The 22,651-nt window shown below is 46.3% G+C and overlaps 1 protein-coding gene across 1 annotated transcript in view; it reads right to left on the reverse strand.

The window, feature by feature from the left end:
• The window catches only part of HNRNPR (heterogeneous nuclear ribonucleoprotein R), a 1,454,575-nt gene that overhangs the window by 579,095 nt on the left and 852,829 nt on the right, over window positions 1–22,651 (reverse strand). The window contains exon 8 of the mRNA XM_044060074.1: window positions 11,885–11,894. Coding sequence (XP_043916009.1) covers window positions 11,885–11,894 — 10 coding nt within the window. The remainder of the gene's footprint in view (window positions 1–11,884; window positions 11,895–22,651) is intronic.

Below are 22,651 nucleotides of genomic sequence, written 5' to 3' on the forward strand. Positions count from 1 at the left end.
GGAATGTCCTTGTGCAGAATTTTTTGAGCTGGTGATTGAGAGGTGATGCGAATAGGTCTATCTGTGGCATTCCCCATTTCTTCAAGATGGTCTTGAAGATGTCCGGGTGCAGCTTCCATTCGTGGGCATCCGAAGTGGTTCTGCTTAATATGTCTGCTAGAGTATTGTCTTTCCCTGGTACAAATATTGCCTGTAACTGAATGTTGTAGCTGAGTGCCAGGGTCCACAGCTCCAAGGTCATTCTGCATAGAGGGTATGAATGAGTGCCTCCCTGTTTGTTGATGTACCACATGACTGTGGTGTTGTCTGTCCTTATCAACTGGCCCTCTTTGAGAAATGGTTTGAACTTTTGGATTGCCAGTTTTACTGCCAGCATTTCTTTTAGATTGATGTGCAGGTGAAGTTGATCCTGTGTCCACAATCCTTGCACGCATTTGTCCAGCATGTGGGCCCCATCCTAGGTCTGAAGCGTCTGTTGTGATGGTCTGGCTTGGTTGACATCTGCGAAAGGGTAGGCCTGGGTTTGACTGGCATGCCTGAGCCCACCATAGGAACTCCTGTTTTAAGCATGGAATTAGTGGGATTTCTGTTTCTAGACTGTGTCTGTGTTGGGACCATAAATTCTTTAGGTACCACTGTAGTTTCCTCATATGTAGTCTGGCAAATGGGACCAAGATTATGCATGATGCCATGAAGCCCAAGGCCTGCAGAACTTTTCTTGCTGTTAACTTGTTCAGTTTTGTTAGTGCCAAGAAGTAAAGAGGAAGTTCTTTTGTTTTTCTGTAGTCAGGAATGCCATTTGTTGTACTGTGTCCAATTCCGCCCAAGAATGTCCTTGTTTGGGATGGTATCAGCCTTGACTTTTGTAAATTGACTGTGTATCCCAGTCCTTGTAGCAAGTAAATGACCCTTTGTAAATCTGTTGTCAGCTTGCTTTTGTTGTCCCCTTGTAGCAGGCAGTCGTCCAGGTATGGGTAAATTTGAATTCCCTGTAGTCTGCAATGGCGATTACTGATGCCAGGCATTTTGTGAATACTCTGGGCAGTAGATAAGCCAAAGGGCAATGCTGAGAATTGATAGTGCTCTGATCCTGCAAGAAATCTGAGGTATCTTCTGCAGATTGGTCGAATGGGGACGTGCAGGTATGCCTCCTTGAGATCTAGAGTTACCAGCCAAGACTCCTTGCCCAGCATGGGAAGAAGCTGCTGTAGGGTCAGCATTTTGAATTTTGGGACAATGATGTATGTATTTAAGGTGGACAGGTCGAGAATTGGTCTCCAACTTTTCTCCTTTCTTGGAACTAGGAATAGTCTGGAGTAGAACCCCTTTCCTTGTTCTGCTGTTGGCACTCTTTCCACAGCTCTCATGTTTGCTAACTCCATTATCTGGCGTAGAGCCTCTGTTTTTTGATTTGGAGGTAGATTTGGCATTCCTCTTTTGACTGGTAAAGTGTGGAAGTGAAACCGGTAACCTTGATCTATGGTTTGTAAAATCCACTTGTCTTTTGTTATGTAATGCCAGTTCTTTAAAAATAAGGTTAACTTTCCGCCTAGAGGAGCTGCTATTTGTTCCCTGGTAGGCGGATTTAGGATTAAGTCACTGTGGTTGTGCTGATGTAGTGGCAATGGCTGTGTCTGTGCCTCTGTTGTTACCTTGCCACTGTCGTCCTCTGTAGGCACCTCCTCTGGATTGGTTTCTGCCTCTGGAACGTCTATTCCTGCCCCTTTGAAATTTTGTGGAGTCAGGAAAGGACCAATTTTTGGCAGGCCAGTTCCTGCTAAACCTTGGGGGTTGAACCTGCAAGAAATCTTTGACAGTTTGAACAGATTTTGCCTTTTCTTCCATTTTCTTCATAACCTGCTGGGCAGGTGTACCAAACAAACTTGTCTTGTCCATAGGAGCATCTAGCAACTTGGCTTTAACATGATCCGGTAAAGCTTGTTCCTTTAGCCATGCATGCCTTCTTATCACTGTGCCTGTCATGGCTGATCTAAATGAAGCCTCCAGTGCATCATAGCCACATTTTAAGGAATGGTTGCTAACCTGTTGTATGTTATTTACCATCTCTAATACATATTTCTTATCAAGAGATTCATCAGTGGTTAGATTTTTAGTTAACTGATCAAGCATAAACTCTTGGTATTGTATCATGTGAAACTGACAGTTTAAATCTCTAGCTGAGAGAGTAGCTGAAGTGTAGACCTTTTTACCCCATCTGTCTAATGACCTTGCTTCCCTTTCAGAAGGAATAGGGTTTTAGCTGTGGTCGCTACTGCCTTGGGACCCTGGGATATAGTTTCTGGGTCTGCAAGTGGGGCCTTGTAACGGTGGTGATGAGTATCTGGCACCCTGTAAAATCTGTCTGGTTTGCCAGGGGCTGGGGCTAAAGAATCTGGAGCGGAGCAAACATCATTGAAAGCATCATCCACCACAGAGAGAACAGGAGGTATAGCTAAGGGCCTGTGCTGTGGGAGGTGCAGAAAGGTCCTAAGTCTTTTCTGAGTCTGAAAATCCTGTTGCTGCCATTGGAACTGTTCTCGCATGGCATGCAAGGTTTCCCCAAAGGAGAATTCTTCTGGTGGGGAAGCAGCTGGAATGGATTCTTCAGCATCAGAATCTTCAAAATTGGAGAAGGGAGCCTCAGGCTGGTCAGTTATGTCTGATTCATCAGCAGAATCATCAGAAGACACTGGCTCTGGGGGCTCTGCCCTAGGTCTCTTCTCTGGGGCTGAGAGGCCCTGTCTGGGTGAGATTGAGATCCTCTAATTAAAGAAATTAAATCTTCTGCCAAAGAAAGCATTTGAGAACTAGAAGAGGGCCTGGATGTGGGGGTTTAACAGGCACTGTTTTAGTAGTTTTGGCTGCTTTAGCCCTGGCGAAGGCCTTAATGGACATGGCAGCTGGAGGCCTAGCAGCACCACGTGCTGGGGTAGAGACATCCAAGGGATGGTGTCTGATAAGTCAACCACCGTAGTGGGTAAAATTTCTGAGGTCGATTCAAGAGTTGTAGCAGGGCCTCAGTTGTAAGAATAGGTTCAGCTGTACTTTGAGCAGTTTTCGGTTTCGGCGAAACCGAGACACTCATGATTTGCTTTACCGTGGTTTCGGCGAAACCGCGGACCGCGAAAGTGTCGGTCTTTATCTTTGCGTTTTTGGGGTAGTCGGAGGATCCGGCGGCATAATGTACGCAAAATCAGAACCGAAAAACTGTTCTGCAAACTCCGACCGGCGCCTAAGCGTTCGTCGGTTGAAAGAGGCACAGGCGAACAGGCTGCTACGTCGTGGGCTGGGCCTAAACAAGGCAGACAGTAAGAGTGGAAATCTTTATGAGGTATTTGTTTCCCACAGGTTAAACAATTGTTAACTTTTTCTGACATCGGCTGAGGCAAGAAAGAGTCCCCAACGGGGTATTAGCTTTAGAAGTCTTCGAAGTAGTATTCGGTAGAAGTAATCTCTGGATCCGACCGACCGGCACTTGCGAACAGCTTCTGCTTGGCACGGCAAGAAAGACTGAGGAAAATGGCGTCGGCTGATGCTTTTATACCCGAAGACCAACAAAGATGACGTCGGGTGGAGTGCGACATCAGCCGAAGCCGGACCCGGACTTTGGAATCCGGCCGACTGCGGGGCTGCCTGACGACAGGACAACCCACTTGTTATGACTGCAGATGCATCCATGAAGGACATCATCAAATTCCTTTGCTGTACTCCAAAATAAAAATCTCTTCCATTTATCTGCGTAAACTTTCCTTGTACTAGGCCTTCTGGCCTCCAAAATAACATTCAAAACTTGCTGTGGAAGCTGAGACCCTCCAGGGTTTAAAACAGAATATGCCAGGCTGTTAGGTGAAGAGAGTGAAGTTTTACATTGAGTAAATGACTGTTCTCCTGAGACAGCAGATGTGGAATCGAAGGCAAAGGCCAGGGAGACTCCCGTACCAGACTTCTCAGTAATGGGTACCAGTGCTGTCGAGGCCAATCTGGAGCTATTAAAATCATCTTTGGCTTGTCCTGTCTGACCTTCAGGAGTACCTTTGGGAGGAGAGGCAGAGGTGGAAAGGCATACACATGAAGATTGCTCCAATTGAATGAAAGAGCATCCACTTTCCAAGCTGTGGGATGAAACCTTTTTGTGCAAAACTTTGGCAGCTGGTAGTTTAGTGGAGAAGCGAACAGATCTATGTCTGGAGTTCCCCATAACACTGTCAATTTCTGAAATACATGAGGATCCAATTTCCACTCGTGGGGATCCATAATTTGTCTGCTCAACACATCTGCTAAGGAGTTCTGTGCTCCGGCAGAAACCTTGCCTGAAGATTTAACTGTAAACTGAGAGCAGTCTCCCACAAAATCATTGCTTGTCTGCATAGAGGATAAGAATGTGTTCCCCCTTGCTTGTTGATGTACCACATGACAGTTGTGTTGTCTGTTAGAACCAACACCTGCCCTGGAAGAAGTAAATCCTTGAAAGCTATTAATGCAAATTGGACTGCTAACATCTCCTTCAGGTTGATATGTAGATGTTGAAGTCTGGCAGGCCACGTGTCTTGTATCCACTTTCCATTTAGATGAGCTCCCCAAGCTTTGTCTGAGGCATCTGTCGTTAGAATCTGACTCGCCTCTGGCCGGGTCACAGAGAGTCCCTTGTTTAGGTGACATTCCTGAGCCCACCACAAAAATTCCTTTTGAATGCAAGGTATTATCTGAATGACAGTGTCCATATCTTGGCAGTGCTGTGTCCATACATTTTTGAGATACCATTGTAACTTCCTCATATGCAGTTTGGCATTGGGAAGCACCAGAATACAAGATGCCATGAACCCCAAGGATTGAAGGACTGTCTTTGCAGTCAGCCTGGACTGATGAGACAATTGATGGAAGTAAAGAGAAAGATTCTTTTGTTTGTCCGGGGTCAAAAAGGCCATCTGGGATGCTGTATTCAGTCTCACACCCAGAAAGCACATGTCCTGAGAGGGTACTAGACTGGACTTTATTTCGTTCACAGAATACCCCAGGCATCTTAGCACTGCTATCACATATTGTAAATGATGAAGAAGTTCGTCCTTTCCTTGGGCCAGAATCAGGCAAACGTCCAAATAAGGATAGATCTGTATTCCTCTTAGCCTGAAGAAAGCTATCACTGGAGCCAGAACCTTCGTGAACACTCTGGGCGCAGTAGATAAGCCAAAGGGCAATGCAGAGAACTGATAATGAGAAGTCCCAGCCCGAAAACGCAGATACTTCCTGCAACTTAGCCTGATAGGAACATGAAGGTAAGCCTCCTTGAGATCCAGAGTCACCATCCAGTGATCTTTGCCCAGCAGAGGTAAAAGCTGTTGTAACGTCAACATTTTGAACTTGGGAATGTCCAGATAAGTGTTGAGGATAGATAAATCCAAAATTGGTCTCCACGTGTTCCCCTTCTTTGGTACGAGGAACAGGCGAGAATAAAATCCTAGGCCCACTTCTGGCAGAGGGACCGGTTGTATGGCCCCTATTTGGAGCAGCAGAGAAATTTGCTTGTGAGCCTCTAGTCTTTGCTGAGGAGGAACGTCCGGCATGCCTTTGAAAGGAGGCAAGGTATGGAAATAAAACCTGTAACCTTGGTGTATGATATCCAATACCCATCTGTCTTGAGTAATCAAACTCCAATTTTCCTTTGAGTGGCAACCTTCCTCCCAAAGGTGCTGCCAGGCAAGAAGGATCTGGCAGCTGAAAAGGTAGGTCATTGGGCCTGTTTACGAAAGGACTGGCCCCTGCCCTCACCCGAAGATTGTGCAGGTGAACTCCCTGTCCTAGGTCTGAAGGAGCTCTGAGCTCTGCCCCTACCACGTCTAGATCTACCCCTAGACTGTGAATCATAAGAAGGGTACGTCCACCCCTTAGCAGGCCAATTCCTGCTAAACTTCGGAGGCTGAACTTGCAAAAAATCTTTAACAGCCTGCATAGACTTAGCCTTGTCTTCCATTTTCTTCAAGACTGACTCCACAGGTGAACCAAACAACACATCAGACTGTAAAGGAGCATCCAAAATCCTTGTCTTAACATGGTCAGATAAATTCTGATCCCTCAGCCAGGCGTGACTGCTAAGAACTGACCCAGTGGCAGCAACCCTAGACGAGGCCTGTACAGCATCAAAACCACATTGTAAAGAATGCTTACCCACCTGCTCAGAGACATGTACCAAATCTTGTAATTCTTTACACTCAATGCCTTCCGCCAGAGCATCTACCTTAGACTTCAATTGAGAAAGAAGATAGTTTTGATATTTCAACATGTGAAGCTGGCAATTCAAAGCCCTCATAGCTAAGGTGGAAGAAGTATAGACTTTCTTTCCCCATCTATCCAAAGCTCTGGCCTCTTTATCTGGAGGAACCGGATTTTTTACAACAGAGGCCTTGACACCCTTAGGTCCCTGACTAACAGTTTCTGGGTCCGCCCTAGGACTATTGACTTTTTCTGACATCGGCTGAGGCAAGAAAGAGTCCCCAACGGGGTACTTAGCTTTTAGAAGTCTTCGAAGGAGTATTCGGTAGTAGTAATCTCTGGATCTGTCCGACCGGCACTTGCGAACAGCTTCTGCTTCGGGCGCCACGCGGCAAGAAAGACTGAAGAAAATGGCGTCGGCTGATGCCTTTATACCCGAAGACCAGCAGAGATGATGTCGGGTGAAGTGCGACATCAGCGAAGCGGACCGGATTTGGAATCCGCCGATCAAGGGCTGCCTGACGACAGGACAACCCAGTTGTTATGACTGCAGATGCATCCATGAAGGACATCTGGCAATTCAAAGCCCTCATAGCTAAGGTGGAAGTAGTATAGACTTTCTTTCCCCATCTATCCAAAGCTCTGGCCTCTATCTGGAGGAACCGGATTTTTTACAACAGAGGCCTTGACACCCTTAGGTCCCTGACTAACAGTTTCTGGGTCCGCCCTAGGACTCTTATAAAGATATTTATGAGCCTCAGGCACCCTGTAATACCTATCCGGTTTAACAGGAGCAGGAGGCAGAGAATCAGGATTAAGTGAAGCCTCTGCAAACACATCTTCCACAACATCCAGAACAGGAGGTATAGCCAAGGGCCTATGCTGGGGCAAAAGCAAAAATTCCCTAAGCCTTTTCCTGGAATCAGAGAAGTCCTGACCTTCCCACTTAAAATGTTCCCTCATGGAATGAAGAGTCTCTGAAAAAGAAAAATCCTCTGGAGGAGAAGCAGAAGGAGTCGAATCATCTGCATCAGAATCAGAATAAGGAGAGAACTCCTGCAAGTCTTCAGCCGAAGACTCAGAAACATCCTAAGCCTGCTCAAAACTCCCCAACTCTGGTTCCACCCTAGGCCTCTTATCAGGAGGGGGCAAAGAACCTCTAATCAAAGTAATTAAATCTTCTGCCATTTTAAGCATGTGCTTCTTGGGCACAGATCCTGAAGAACTAGGAGTGACACCAACAGAAGCTAAACCTGGCCTGCCTCTGGGAGAAGCCTTGGAAACAGAAGGAGAGGGCCTAACCACCCTAGGAATGGAGGGGAGTACAGTAACCTGAGAAGCCCCTTCAGCCTGACCTGCCTCCTGAGAGGCCACATCCTGCAAAATCAAAGTCTCCCCCTGGGACTCCAGAGAAGTCTCGTGAACCACCGGTTCCACTGACGCTCTAAAGAACCGGCGTCCGGGACGACTCTTCTTGCCTGGGTTTAGCTGCTTTGTCTTTGCGCTTCTTGAAGAAGCGGCCGGAGCATCTGACGGCATATTATAATTGCACCGCTTCCCGAAGACCAACCTGGCACAATCTAACCTTCGCTTAATAGTGCGCTTATTGAACCTAGCACAAAAGCGACACCCAACAACGTCGTGCTCAGGCCCCAAACAAGGAATACACAAGGTATGATCATCCCTATGCGGTATCTGCTTCCCACAAGAAATACAGTTATTCACTTTTTCTGACATCCGTAAACCACTGAGGCAAGAAAAACTAAAATATTCCCAACGGGTACTTAGCCAACTTTGACTCGGTCTGAAACTCCGAATTCGAAAAATTTCAGAACGCCGAACGGCACTTGCAACGCTGCTTCTGCATCGGACCATGCGGCAAAAAAGACTGAGGATATGACGTCGGTCATGCGCATTTGTACCCTGACGTCCTGATGTCAGTCTTAAGCGCCTTGACCGACGTCAGCCTAATACTTTGATATTCGGGCCGACCGAGGACAGCGGACTACCCAAGTGTAAGGACTGCAGCAATGTGAGATGAAGAACATCTTGTGCGCCCGAAGGCCCAGCCATCTCCACGTGGGAGTCAGAGGCGGCCTGTGGTTCTACAGAAGCGGTTAGGGGCTGCGAAGGCGCCTCGCTGAAAACCGGCGAGTGGCCTAGAAGAGGCTTCATCAGTTTTAGGCCTCGGATGCCTATCCTTGTCTTTGTGCTTTTTGTGTATTCCGGTCGTCGGAAGTTCCGACGGCATAGTATAATTGAATTTTCTACCAAAATAATGTTGGGCAAAATCAAACCAACGTTTAATAGTGCGCTTGTTAAACCTAGCACAAAAAAGACAACCAGTGACGTTGTGGTCTGGGCCTAGGCATGGGATACAATGGGATTGGAAATCCTTATGAGGTATTTGCTTCCCACAAGAAATACAGTTATTAACTTTTACTGACATCGGTCTGAGGCAAGAAAAAGCTTCCCCAACAGGGTACTTAGCTTTGTAGAACACTTCGGTTCTGGATTCGGAATGAAAATCTCAGGAGACGGCCGACCGGCACTTGCGAACTGCTTTTGCTTCGGGCACCGCGCGGCAAGAAAGACTTAAGAAAATGGCGTCGGCTGCATCTTATATACCCCCTGTCGCATTGACGTCAGGGAGGAGGTGACAGCAACAGATGCCGGACCAAGACTTTGGAACTCAGGCCGCCTGGGGAACCGCCTGACGGCAGGATAACCCAAGTGCAATGACATCAGCAGTGTAACACGATGAACATCTGCATTAGTCACTGGTTTAGGAGTTGCAAGCATGGCCACAGCCTGAGCCTAAAGGATAAGAAGTCTGGAGCTCGGGAGTAGAGCAATTTGATGGACAGTCTAAATGACACCCAGTGAACTCTACATAATCAAGGCTTCAGCCTGTACAAGTCAAAGCTGACTGCAATGCATATTTGCAGTAAGTAGTTTCTGCCCAAGATCAACAAAGCCTTTGTGAGGGAAATGAGGAGCCAATCATCCAGGTATGGAAAAGACCTGAAACTCCTGCAGCCGGAGCTAGGCTGGAATCACGGATATATTTAGTAAACACCCGGGGGGGGGGGTCCAAATGGGAGGGCCCTGAACTGGTAATGATAGTCTCCCAGACGGAAACGAAGAAACCTCCAAGAACGCTAATCTATCTTGATGTGATGGTGTCGAGTTTTTTTTTCAGTACATCCAATCATCTTTTCTCAGAAAAAGGTAAGATGGACTGCAATATGACCATTGGAAACTTGGCCATTTTGACAAATTAGTTCACTTTGCTCAAATCCAAAACTGGTCTAAGGTCCTTTGTTTTATATGGAACTAAAAAGAAATGGGAAAAGACACTAGATCCTATCTGGTCTGGTGGGACCTCCTGAATGACCACTTAGGAGCAGCTTTTGAATCTTTGCTCCTACACAGTCTTTCTGATGGGGTGGAACATCTGCGAGACAGTTTAGGTGATAGTTTTGGACCTCTAAAAAGGGAATGCAATAACCTCTGGATAGGACTCAATACTCAGGAGTTTGAAGTGATGGCCTCCCAAGCTTTTGGGTGGAGAGCTACAGGACCCAAACTGCCTCCAGAGAAAAGCAGTAGAACCACCTTCAAGAAAATTAGAAGGGCTTGCCAGAAAGACCCATGGAAACCCTGATTCTGCTGACTGTCTCTGCCCAGAAGGCAGCGTCTATATGACCTCCTGCAATCAGGAGGAACCCTCCTGAACAGCATTGTGAGAAGAGAATTGTGACTTTCTGGAAAGAAAAAAAAAAAATGCGTATCCCCTTTCTGATCGCAAGAAAAGGTCCGCTGGGGAGGTAGAGAAGCACAGAGTGATGTCAAGATGGTTTTCCCATCTTGTTCGCTCAAAGTGCCCTTAACCTTGGGACCAAACACAGCAACAGTCAAAACGGACATTGCAGACATTTTCAAAGCATTTTTCCTCAAAGTTACATAATTGCATCCAGATGTGGAGCCACACTGCAACCCCGGAGTGTGCCGCTCCAGATGCTTTATCAGCCGCGTTACAGATAAGTCTCACTGAATCATTGGCAATGGAATCTAAGGTGGACAACTAAGTCTCCACCTGTTTCCAAGTATCTGCAGACTGACATGTCTTGAGGGTACTCGACACTTCAGACACTAGGTCATAGTGAAGACTTGTCAAGTGAGAAGGAGGTAAGTGCTCTTAATGCAAAGGTGGTGGAGGCACAGGCACACACTTTCCTAATTACTCTATTGCTCAAGGCTCCCTGTTTGAGGAAGGGAGAGGGGAATTGCGGAGCCCTCCTTAGAAATCTCATCCTTGGTGGCTGCCACCAATACAACTGCATCGACAGCCAGCCCATTAGTCCAATGAGGCCCGTCTTTGGGAGGGGCGAGAACTTTATCCACCTTTCTATGAATGGGATCCATTGTGTCAGGCTCCTTCCATGCCCATAAGAATACCAGATCTAAAAGCACATCTGGAGGGGGAGCCACCCAATGCATGGATGGGCCTACACCAAAGGTGTCCAGAAATACTGACTCTGCCAGAGATGTGGCTTTGGTGATCCAGCCTCCACTCAGGTAAAGTAGCTCCAATAAGTCACTGAAACAGGAGTCATCACTTTGGTACCTAGGGGAACCCTCTCCTTCCTCGAGTTCAGTAACCTCAGTGAGAGACTCATCAGGGAAGTTCAAGTGCTTGCTCTTGCACTTTTTCTCAAACTTCCCCCATTCCCAAACTTGTCAGAATGGGAGTCGGGAAGCCTGCCATGAGGTCAGACTGGGGTCTAGCAGACGTAGGCTGTCCTGGAGCAGACTGATGACTGGCCAGAGAAACAAACTGGGAAAGGGTGCTGTTTGGAGAAATCCAACTCTTCTCAAAGAAAACATTATAACAATATCTAAAGGCACAGGCAGGCCTCTCTGATCATGAGTCCCAAAACCACAGGATACCAAACGTTGCCCTGACCCCAAGGGAGCCGTGCCTAGACCCAATGTTGAGATTGGAACCAAGCTGTCCAAAGCTAGAACTCAAAGAGAAAACAACAATCCAGAAGGAGAAACTGTCGACACAGACATGGAAACCCTAGCTTTGACAATGGCTCAAAGGTGCCGGCAGGCCCGAACAAGTCCAGGTCAAGGCTACAAGGAACAGGATGGAGTCAGACAAAGCCATCAGACTCAGTTCAGAGGGTGGAAACTTTGCCAGTCCCGAAGACCTTGGATCCGAATAAGCCGAGGGAGGAAGCCAGAAGGATAGAGATGAGGGTCCCAGTACTGTCCCAGGGGGAATAAGACTTAATTGCATCTGTATATGCAAAAAGGACCACATCAGCTGCTCCAGATCAGTAGTTCTCATGCCGCTCACCAACTTCTATCAATAGAGGTAAGAAGCCAACAAAGATGACTTGAAGGGTCTATGAGAAGATGATTTCACATGCCAGATCCAAGCTGCAGAGACAATGCACTGGGTTAGAGATGGGGAAGACACTAGCAACCGAAGAGAAGTGATAGTAAAAAGGAAAAAGCCACCCTACCCAAGTTGCTTCTTTGACAAGAAAGGGGCTTGGAATGCTCAGAGCTAGAAGGGCAATCTTGCATGATTTGGGTGCCGAAGGTGATCAGCTCCAAGATCTGAAAGTCAGGGGACGTTCAGATCCTGCGAACTCAAGGAAACAGGTTCAGGACTTGCACGTCCAGAGGTAGAGGCCAAAGATGACTTACACTCCTGTTTAGCTGACTTAAGAGTCTAGCAGTTGGAGTCTTCTCGGACCTAGTCTTGGGAGTAGGATGAGAAGCCACTCTAGTGGCAGCAGTAGCAGAGGAAAGTAGAGTTGTGTACACTTACCATAAATGTCGATGTTGGATTGTATTCACTGTTGCAGTCATTACATTAGGGTAATCTGTTGGCAGGATGCCCTCAGTCGGCCTGAATAACAAAGTCTTGGGTCCTGCATCAGTTGCTGTCTCCTCTTCCATGACGTCAGGGGTATAAAACATGCATCCGACGCCATTTTAATCGGTTTTTCTTGTCCCAGATGTCAGGTGCCCCCCAAATGGGGAACAAAAAATATATAAACTGTAAATATATAAATGCACTTTAGAAACAAAATTTACCTTTAACTAAAAGCAAATACACCACAAAGGCTTTTGAGTATAGTGAAGGAAAGAAAAGGTATAGAATGGGGGATGGCGGGTGGGTAACCTGGACTACAATAGTGAATACACTCTAACATCTACGTTTATTTTAAGTGTACACAACTGTATTATGTTCTTCGTATTTCACTGTTGAAGTCATTACATTTGGGTAAAGTCCCAAAGCTGTGGATGGGAGGATTGAACTAAACAGCACTGGGAGCAGCTACAAGGCCCTGCAGGACTGCAGTGGCAAAGCCTGCCCTAGATTTTGAGAAAAGAGGTAAATGATCATTCTTTGTGAACGTATGAAAAGAGCTCCAAGTTGCAGCTTCTAGAATGTCTTTGGTTGGGACCCCTCTGAGAAAAGCGGTTGAAGTGCAGGCAGCCCTGGTGGAATGGGATCTGATCCCCTTGGGCACAGGTTTTACCATAGTGCAAATAGCAGAAACAAATGCAGTGGCTTATCCATTTAGAAATAGTCTGCTTTGATATAGCCTTCCCCTCTGATCCTGCAGCAAATGCTACCAGTAGTAGCTCAGACTTTGAGATTTAGTCCTGTTTAAGTAGAATTATAGTTGTCTGTGCACATCCAATGAATGCAGAATCCGCTCCCCCTTATTCTGCGGATTTGGGAAAAAAGTTGGCAGGTGAATGGTCTGGTTAAGAGCCACATTGGATACCACCTTAGGCATAAAGGAAGGGTTGGTCCTGAGGGATGCCCTGTCAAGGTAGAACGTAATGAAAGGCTCCACTGCCACGAGAGCCTGTAGTTCCGAAACACTTCTAGCTGAAGTAACTGCCAAAAGAAAAACTGTCCTCCAAGATGGAAATTTTATATCCGCAGTAGCTGCTGGTTCAAAAGGAGGCAGGGTGAGTTTTTCCAGCACAAAATTGAGGTCCCATGCAGGAGTTGGTGCTCTCTTGGGAGGCCTTAAATTTTTGGCCCCTCAGATGTTTTAGCAGTGGATGAGAAAAGAGGGGAGGCTCTGTGTTGTACTGAGCCGAGATGGCAGAGGCATGGATTTTTATTGCAGAAAAAGATAGGCCCTTGTCAAACATCTTAGTTAAGTATTGTAAAATCTGAGGAATATTGAGCCTTGCTGTGTCTATTCCTTGTGCTTGGTTCCAAGCACAGAATCTCTTCCATTTAATCAGCATAAAATTTTCTAGTACTAGGCCTTCTGGCTTCCAAAATGACATCCATGACGGGTTTACTGAGAGATGTGGTTTGAATAATTAGTTGATTAGCCATGCTGCAAGATTCAGAGTTTGGAGCAGTGTGCGCAGAATTTGATAGTTCTGCTGAGACAGCAGATGAGGTGTTTGAGGCAAGTACCACAGAGGAAGGTGTGACATATTTCTTAGAAGCTGGTACCAGTGTTGGTGAGGCCAGCCTGAAGCAATTAGAATCATTTTTGTTTTTTCCTGTCTGACTTTTAGTAAGACCTTGGAGAGTACAGGCAGAGGGGGAAAGGCATAGACTGACAGGTTTTTCCAGCTGAAGGATAGAGCATCCACTTTCCATGCTTTTTTGTAATAAGTTCTTGTGCAGACTTTGTCCAACCGATAGTTTTGGGGAGAGGCAAACAGATCTATGTCTGGGCTTCCCCATTTCTGTGTTAACATGCTGAACATTTGTGGATCCAGTTTCCATTCATGCGGGTCCATAAGATTTCTGCTTAGGTCGTCAGCCAGGGTATTTTGCTTTCCTGGCAGGAATTGAGCTTGAAGATGCATTTGGCAAGTCAAGACTGTGTTCCACAAGGCCATGGCTAGTCTGCAAAGGGGATAAGAATGGGTACCCCCCCTGCTTGTTTATGTACCACAACTGTGGTGTTGTCCGTCTATCAGTAGTTGCCCTGGATGAAGTAAGTCCTTGAAGGCTGTCAGAGCATTCTGAACAGCTAGCATTTCTTTCTGGTGGACATGCAGATGCATTTGGTTTGGGCTCCATTTGCCCTGAATGCATCTCCCTGCCAGATGGGCCCCCCAAGCATAGTCTGATGCATCTGTAGTTAGGGTTTGAGTGGCAGGAGGTAGTGAATGAGTCCCTTGTTTTGGTGACATGTCTTTGCCCACCAAAGAAACTCCTGTTGTAGGCAGGGAATGAGAGGAATCATTATTTCCAGGCTGTGACGATGTTAACTCCATAAACTTTTTAGGTACCACTGAAGTTCTCAAATGCAGTCTGGCATATGGAATTAGTAGAATGTAGGATGCCATGAACCCCACAGTCTGCAGAATTTGTCTTGCAGATTACTGGGTTTTTGTTGCCATTTGTTTGAAGCATGCTCTCAATTGTATTAGTTTGTCTGGCGTGAGGTAAGCCATCTGAGCAGTTGTATTCAAGCTTGCACCCAGGAATGTAATTTGACAGGGTACCAGTTGCGATTTATTTTCGTTTATGGTGTACCCTAGGCATGATAGAAGCCTTTTTACAAACGCCAGATGTTGAAGAGGCCAGATGTTGAAGAGTGTGTCCTTGTCCTCTGCCTGAATGAGACAACCGTCCAGAAAAGGATAAATTTGAATGTTTCTTTGTCGGCAGAATGCAATTACTGGTGCCAGGCACTTTGTAAAGACACTGGGTGCAGTAGATAAACCAAAGGGAAGTGCAGAGAATTGGTAATGCAAAAAACCTGCTTTGAAGTGGAGGTATCTTCTGCAAGATTCCCTTAATGGGATATGCAGGTATGCTTCTTTTACGTCTAGAGTTACTAACCAAGCATTCTTGCCTAGCATAGGCAGTAGCTGTTGTAAAGTCACCATTTTGAATTTTGGAATGTCCAGGAACATGTTCAGAATCAATAAGTCCAGTACTGGACGCCATGAATTGTCTTTTCTGGGTACCAGGAACAGTCTTGAATAAAATCCTTGTCCTTTTTCCTTTTCTGATACCGGCTGAATAGCCCTCATATCCATGAGAGACATGACTTGTTTCTGGGCCTGTGCCCACTGGTTTTGTGGCTGATTTGGCCATCCGTTTGGAACTGGCAAAGTATGGAAATCTGTACCCCTGTGATACTATGTTTAATATCCACTTGTCCTGGGCTAACTGCCAATTTTGCGCATGAAATGCTAGTTTTCCCCCCAAGGGGGGTTGCCTGGTAGAGGGAAGTCATTGAGACTGCTTACTGTAGGGCTGTGCTTTACCTCCAGATTTGGAGGTGAAGGCACCCCATTGCTTTGACCTGTAAGATCCCTGTGATTGATATCTGGAGCCTTTTGAGCGCCTGGGGTTTGCCCAGAGTGGCTCTGTTGGACAGGGGAAGGACCAATTTTTAGTAGGCCAGTGCCTACTGAACCTGGGTGGCTGCACTTGCAAGAAATCTTTTACGGTTTGCATAGATTTAGCTTTGTCTTCCATTTTCTTTAATACCTCTTCTGCCTTATTACCAAACAAAGTATCATGCTGCAAAGGGGCATCCAACAATTTAGCTTTAACATGATCAGGCAGATTTTGCTCCTTGAGCCAGGCATGCCTTCTTATCACAGATCCAGTAACGGCAGCCCTACAAGAGGCCTCCAAGGAATCAAAACCACATTGCAAAGTAAGCTTTCCAACCTGTTCTGCTGAATGCAATAAATCCTGTAACTATTTTCCACACAATCAGAAATCAACAATTTTCTGTTTCAGTAAGCCCATAACATGCTGTTGATATTTAAGCATATGAAACTGGCAGTTTAAAGCCCCGATTGCCAAGGTTGCAGACGTATAAACCTTCTTACCCCATCTATTCAGCGCCCTGGAATCTCTATCAGAAGGGGTAGGATTTTTGGCTGTAGAAGCCTTAACACCATTGGAACCCTGAGAAATAGTCTCAGGATCAGCAGCAGGATTTTTGAAAAGAAATTTGAGAGTCAGGAACCCCGTAATATCTGTCTGGCTTACTAGGAGCCAGAGACAGGGAATCAAGAGCCATGCTCGACTCCAAGAACATATCAACAATGTCTAATACAGGAGGTATTGCCAAAGGCCTATGCTGAGGAAGAAGGAAATCCCCAAGTCTCTTTTTTGATTCAGAGAAGTCCTGACTCTCCCAGTGAAAATGTTTCCTTAAAGTATACAAAGTCTCTCCAAAAGAGTAATCCTCTAGAGGAGATGCAAGATGAGATTGATTCCTCTGCATCAGAATCCCCATAAGGTGGGATAGAAAATTCCTGATCAAAGTAGGAATCAGAAGAAATGGAAACCTGATCTGAAGATTCATAATCAGTGCCTTGCCTATGCCTTGCCTAGGCCTCTTAGCAGGGGGAGGGGGAGTTGGGAACCCCTGATCAAGGTAATTAAATCCTCAGTCATTTTGATCATTTGTTTTTTAGGCATAGGGGCCTGAGCACGTGGCTCATGCGCCATTTTTTAGACATAAAAGTTTTTTGACCTTGTTTTTGTTGATGGCGTCGGTTTAATATAAAAATGTTGAGGCCTGAAAACACCCTCAGAAGCCGGTGCCTGCTCAGCGGCTCCGGACCCATCCACGGGAGAGACATCCGCAGGTTCAATACTTTGCGAATCTCACAGCATACCGGACTCCAAATGGGTCTCGGTAGAGGCCTGCGACTCAAAAGTAATGGGTATCAGGGGCTGCGAAAGCACCTCACTGAGTACCGGCGAACCAGCGATTGGCTTAGAAGCTTTGTCATCGGTTTTGGACCTCGATGGTGTGTCTTTCCTTGCGTTTTTTGTGAACTCCGGTAGTCTGATTGCTAACAGACGACATTTCAGGGTAGTTAAATCTTGAGCCAAAATAATTAGAAGCAAAAATATACAGACGCTTAATAATGTGTTGGTTAAATTTAGCACAAAACCGACAGCAAGGCACGTTGTGATCAGGGCCTAGGCAAAGGAATACAGTACAAATGAAAATCCTTATGAGGTATTTGCTTCCCACAAGTAATGCAATTATTAACTTTTACTGACATCGGTAATGAGCAAGAAAAAGTTTCCCCAAAGGGGTACTTGGCTTTAGTTTGAAGACTTCGGTTCTGAAACTCGAAAACGAAAATTTCAGGAGTCGGCCGACCAGCACTTGCGAACTGCTTCTGCTTCGGGCACCACGTGGCAAGATGGACAGATTAAAATGGCGTCGGCTGCATGTTTTATACCCCTGACAACCTAACGTCATGGAAGAAGAGATGGCAACCGCTCCAGGACCCAAGACTTAATTATTCAGGCCGACTGAGGGCAACCTGCCAGCAGATTACCCTAATGTATTTAGTGCAGCAGTGAAACACAAAGAACCTCCAAAGGGTAGAAGTCTTTTCATAGGTTCATAGGTGTGTACTAGGCTAATGGCCCTGGAGCCTTTACAAGCCTAGCCCATATTAGTGCCCTGCCATCGTGCCACCCGATGTTGGTTCCCAGCGCCTCTATCAAGTAGACACACTAGAGTGATCCCAGGGATGAACTTTCTATTACCCATCCACTCAAGATTTCTCTTGAAGAGGGACAGCGAGGTGCTCTGCTTGATATATATGAGAAGTCTATTCCAAAGCATGGGCAGTCTCTGGGTGAGGAACCTGTCCCTCCAGCATGTTCTGTTGACTATGGTAATGAGGTAGAGGTTTCTGGAGCATTTGGTGCAGGGGGATTGGGATTTCTTTATATGTAGCATTTCTAACAGAGCAGTCTCAGACATGGCTTTGTAAGTAAAGCAAAGATCACCTCTAAGGCGATATGAGACTGAGAATAGCTGGAGTTTTTTTTGAGTCTGCCCGTGTAGGACGTGTGTTTAATGCCTAGGATCCACTTTGTGAGGTACTTCTGTGGCCTCTCCAGCTGCTGCAGGTGTCTAGTGAAGTACATGCCAAATGGGGCATTATACTCAAGGATTGGTCTAATGAGGGAAGATAGACACAATGACCACTTTCATCCTGGATGCAAAATCCTTGGTAATGAGATGTGCCACAGAGAAGGACTTTCTGACCACAGTGGCAATCAGGTGGTCGAAGGAGAGGTTGCTGTCAACCTGCGTCCCCAGATCTCTTAGAACACCTTCAGTGTTCAGTGGACTCGCATCAATGTGGTAATTAGTGGGAACAGAGTTTTTACCAAAGGAGATGACATTTCTTGGCATCAAGCTTAAGGCCATGGTTTCAACACCAGTTATTGGTCTCAGTAAGGCCTTTCTGTAGGATGTCTGCATCACTTGGGGAGTTAATAATGGCTTCCAGCTTGCAGTTGTCTGTGAACTTGGTCAGCAAGAGTCCCTTAGTGTTGGCCTGGACTTCTGAGAAGTAGATGCCGAACAGGAGAGAACCCAGGACCGACCCATATGGGACTCCACTCATGACTGGTCGGCAGTCTGACTTGGAGTCTACTATTTTCACACTGTGTTCCATCTGTGAGCCAATTTGCAACCCACCTAGTGATACTGGGGTTGATGCCTAGTTTGGCGAGTTTACCAACAATTCCTGAGTGAGAAATGGTATCAAAGGCCTTGACCAGATCACGGTAGGTTGTATGCACTGCCTTACCTTCATCCACAGCCCTGGTGACCGACGAAGTCAACCAAGTTGAGCAAGCATGATCTCCCTTTCACAAAGCCAAATTCCGTGGGGTCTAGTTTGGAGATTTCCTATATCTTTGTTAATCAGGTCCATGATGATACACTCCACAGCTTTACATATCAGACTAGTCAGGCTAATGGGGAAAATTCCCAGGGTCTGTAGTTGCTCCCTATTAATGGAGAGGGATGACTGTAGCAGTGCACCATTTGGTAGGGACAAAGTCTGAGGTGAGGCTGTTACTGAACAGGGTGCACAGACCTGGTGTCAGTTCGCTTTACAGTTCATGTACAACACAGCCAGGGATATTATAGAGTCCCATGGAAGCTGTATTCTTAGCCTTGAACAATGCAGCTCTAACTTGTACTGCAGTAATGCGGGGTTACCTAGCATTCTTCCGGTATTGTGATTGGTCCTTCGGTTGGGGGGGGGGGGGGTAACATTGGCACTGAATGTCGACCACTATGTTGGCAGTATCTATTGGCTCAATATAGGAGGTACCATTGTGCAGCAACTCAGAGCAAATCCGAGTATTGCCATGGAGGTTCTCGACATAACTATAGAAGCTTTGTGATTGTTTTTAGTGCCTACCGCAATTCTGCCTTCATAGCTGGCTTTAGAGGATTTGATGAGGGATCTCAACTTTTTGTTGAGGCTAATAAGGGAGTTTTTTCCAGTCTTGGGACTTCACCTTTTTCTGCAACAGTTTCTTCCTTCGGTTTTAGAGATTATTAATGGCAGAGGACCACCAGATTGGCTTCCTTTTTTGGAGGAGAACGCCTTGGTTCTGTTGGGTATGGCTAGTTCCATGCATTTATGTACATGTTCGTACAGTGCATTGGTGTATGATTCGGCAGTCATGCAGCTATCTTCCATTGGCATGGGTGCTGGGAAGTTGGCCAAGTCAGCTTTGGAGAAGTTTTTCAAGGTTGTTACCTTTGCGGGGGGGGTGACATGTTCCTTCTAACCTGCCTAACTTCTTTATTTAATTCTCAATCTTGGTAAAACTGTATCCTCACATACCGCCACACACTAATACACCTCAACAACCTCCACCATCTCCCCAATGAACTACTCAGCTTCTCACATGTCACCTGCCAGCTTTTCCCCTATACCCTCCCATATTATTCAAGCCACAAATTGGCCTCCTCACCTCCTATGAATCCACACGTGACACCAATGCCATCACCTGTGTGTGTGTGTGTGTCGGGGGGGGGGGGGGTGAGATGTGGGATTTCCATGGCGATTAGTTTATAATCAGATCTGACCAGGGAGGGGATTGACTACTGGTGTAGAGCAACGGTCGCCCATGTTAGTAATAATCACCTAGTATGTGTGTCTTTGGTTAAACCTTGACAGATTCCAGGGTGCTTAGGAATGTGGAGTGAGAATCTAGGGACATGGCTGGGGACCTATAGCAGGCTAGGATCTGGATCGCCATCTTACCCAATACTATTTATACCAAGGTATCTCAGATGCGTTACTGCTGGGCTACTAGCCTGGAGGTGTGCATATCCTTTATGAGTATGGAAACACCACCACTTTTGGAGCTACGACCAATGTTTCGGGGCCGAAAGGTGCGGAATGAGTTATAGCCTGGTATTACAGGGGTGCTTTCTGCCACTTCAAACCAAGTCTTCGTTATAGCACAAATGCTGAAGTTCTCCATTTTGAGGAGTGCTTCAAGCAAGTGCATCTTGAGATTGAGACTTCTAGCTTTGAGCAGCATGACCCTCCGATTGCATTTATTTACGGCTGTTACGGTGGTAATTTGGTTTTTGGAACACCACATAAAAAAAGCACTATAGGTGTGGCAAGAGCCTTAGCCAGTTCCTGGCAACCCAGGGGTGACAGATGCAGGCCATCTCTGGCAAAGCATCGAGAACTCTCAATCATGTCATACCAAGCAGACAGATACTGGATTCCCTTTAGAATGACACCAGACACTCAGCCAGTTGTTGAAGCCAATTTTTTTGTTTGTACCACAGTATAATTCTGGGTGACGGTAACATACTGCTCAGGGCTAGGGTTATACCTGCCTTGGCCACATAATCAGAGAGCTCCATGTCTCTTTTCATGTAGTCCAGGGAGGTACGTCTTAGGTCATTCACACCCACATGGACAATGACAAGAGTCATACTTGTACTTGTTGTGCAGTGCCCTGAGTACGTGTGTTGTGTGTCGGACTCTGGCACCTGATAGCTGACTGTTACCTTCTTATTCAACCGAGTGGGACATCTGTGTGTCACACTATTGAGTCACCTATCATTAGTGTATTGGGTAAGGTGTTTAGCCTTAGGGGCTTAACTTGTGGGGGCACACTGTGGAGATGAGCTGTTTGCGCTGTGTTGTGGTGGTCGAGTGCGCTTCTGTCTTGGATGTCTCTGCTGTTAGGGTAAAATTTCTATTGAGAGCCTCTGCAAAGGTGAGTGCGTGGTTTGTGTTTTTTTATGTGAGATGTGATGGTGGGTGTTCTGGAGGGCTGTGTTCCATGTGGTGTGGTGCAGGTGTCGACCTTCTCCTCTTGACCAATTAGTCCAGTCTTGGCTGGAGAGTGCGTAGCTTCCAATTTGCTAAGTGGATCTCTCAAGTCTGAGTGTTGGGAGGTAAGAGGAGAGGGTTGTCTGTGTACATGAGGCATTTGCTACACTGCCACAGAATGCCCAAGTGCACCAGGTTAATACGAGAAAGTACAGGGAACTGCCCTTTAATCATGCCAGGAGGGGTGGTCATAACTAAGTAGTGAAGATATTTCCGAGAGGAAAAACTAGTGCTAATGGCACTTAAGTGTGTTACAATAATTCCTACAAAAACCTGTTGGAAGTACAAAGCGATTAAGCAATTTGAAGGGCAAGAGAGAAAAAGTACAGTTGTTTACACTTACCATAAATGTAGATGTTCCAAGTGTATTCACTGTTGCAGTCATTACACTTGGGCTATCTGCCTGCAGGTAGCCCTCAGTCTGCCTGAATACCTGAGTCTTAGTATTTCTGCGTCTGATGTTGTCGCTTCTTCCATGACGTCGGGTCATCAGGGGTAAAAAAAAAAAAAAAAAAACAGGCAGCAGAAGCGATTACATCAGTTTTTCTTGCCCAAATGTCGAGCCCCCAAACAGGGAGCTGGTATATAGCAGGGACCACCACCAGTAAAAAGTAAATACCAATGCCATTAGGAATGGCCATAGAGAGGAGAGAGAGAAAGATAGAGAAAGTCAGGGGGCTGGAGGAAGGGTAACCAGGACTGCAACAGTGAATACACTCTAACATCTACATTTATGGTAAGTGTACACCACTGTACTATGTTCTTCGTGTTTCACTGCTGCAGTCATCACATGTGGGTTGATGCCCAAAGCTGAGGACGGGTGGAGGCAGTCAAGAAGTGTTGGGGCTGGCTAGTAGGCCTTGCAAGACTGCTGCATCAAATCCAGCCCTAGATTTAGGAAATATAGGTTAGCGGTAATGCTTGAAGGTGTGTACAGAGGTTGCAGCTTCCAGAATGCCCCTGGTAGGGACTCCCCTAAGAAATGCTGTAGAGGTGGAAGCAGCCCTAGTGGAATGTGGTCCGGATCCCCTGTGGGGTAGGTTTTCCATGGTGCTAGTAGCAGAAATGGACGCAGTGTGCTATCCATTTGAAAAAGTTTGTTTTGAAACGGGCTTACCCTCCGCCCCTGTAGCAAAGCTGACTAGCAGCTGGTCAGATTTTCTGAAAGGCTTAGTCCTGTTCAAGGTAGAACCTGAGCTGTCTCTGCACATCCAAGGAGTGTAGGATCCTTTCAGCTTTATTCTGGGGATTAGGGAAG

The sequence above is a fragment of the Protopterus annectens genome, chromosome 1.part2, assembly GCF_019279795.1.
Source record: "Protopterus annectens isolate FY-2018-M chromosome 1.part2, PAN1.0, whole genome shotgun sequence".
NCBI classification, from domain to species: Eukaryota; Metazoa; Chordata; order Ceratodontiformes; family Protopteridae; genus Protopterus; species Protopterus annectens.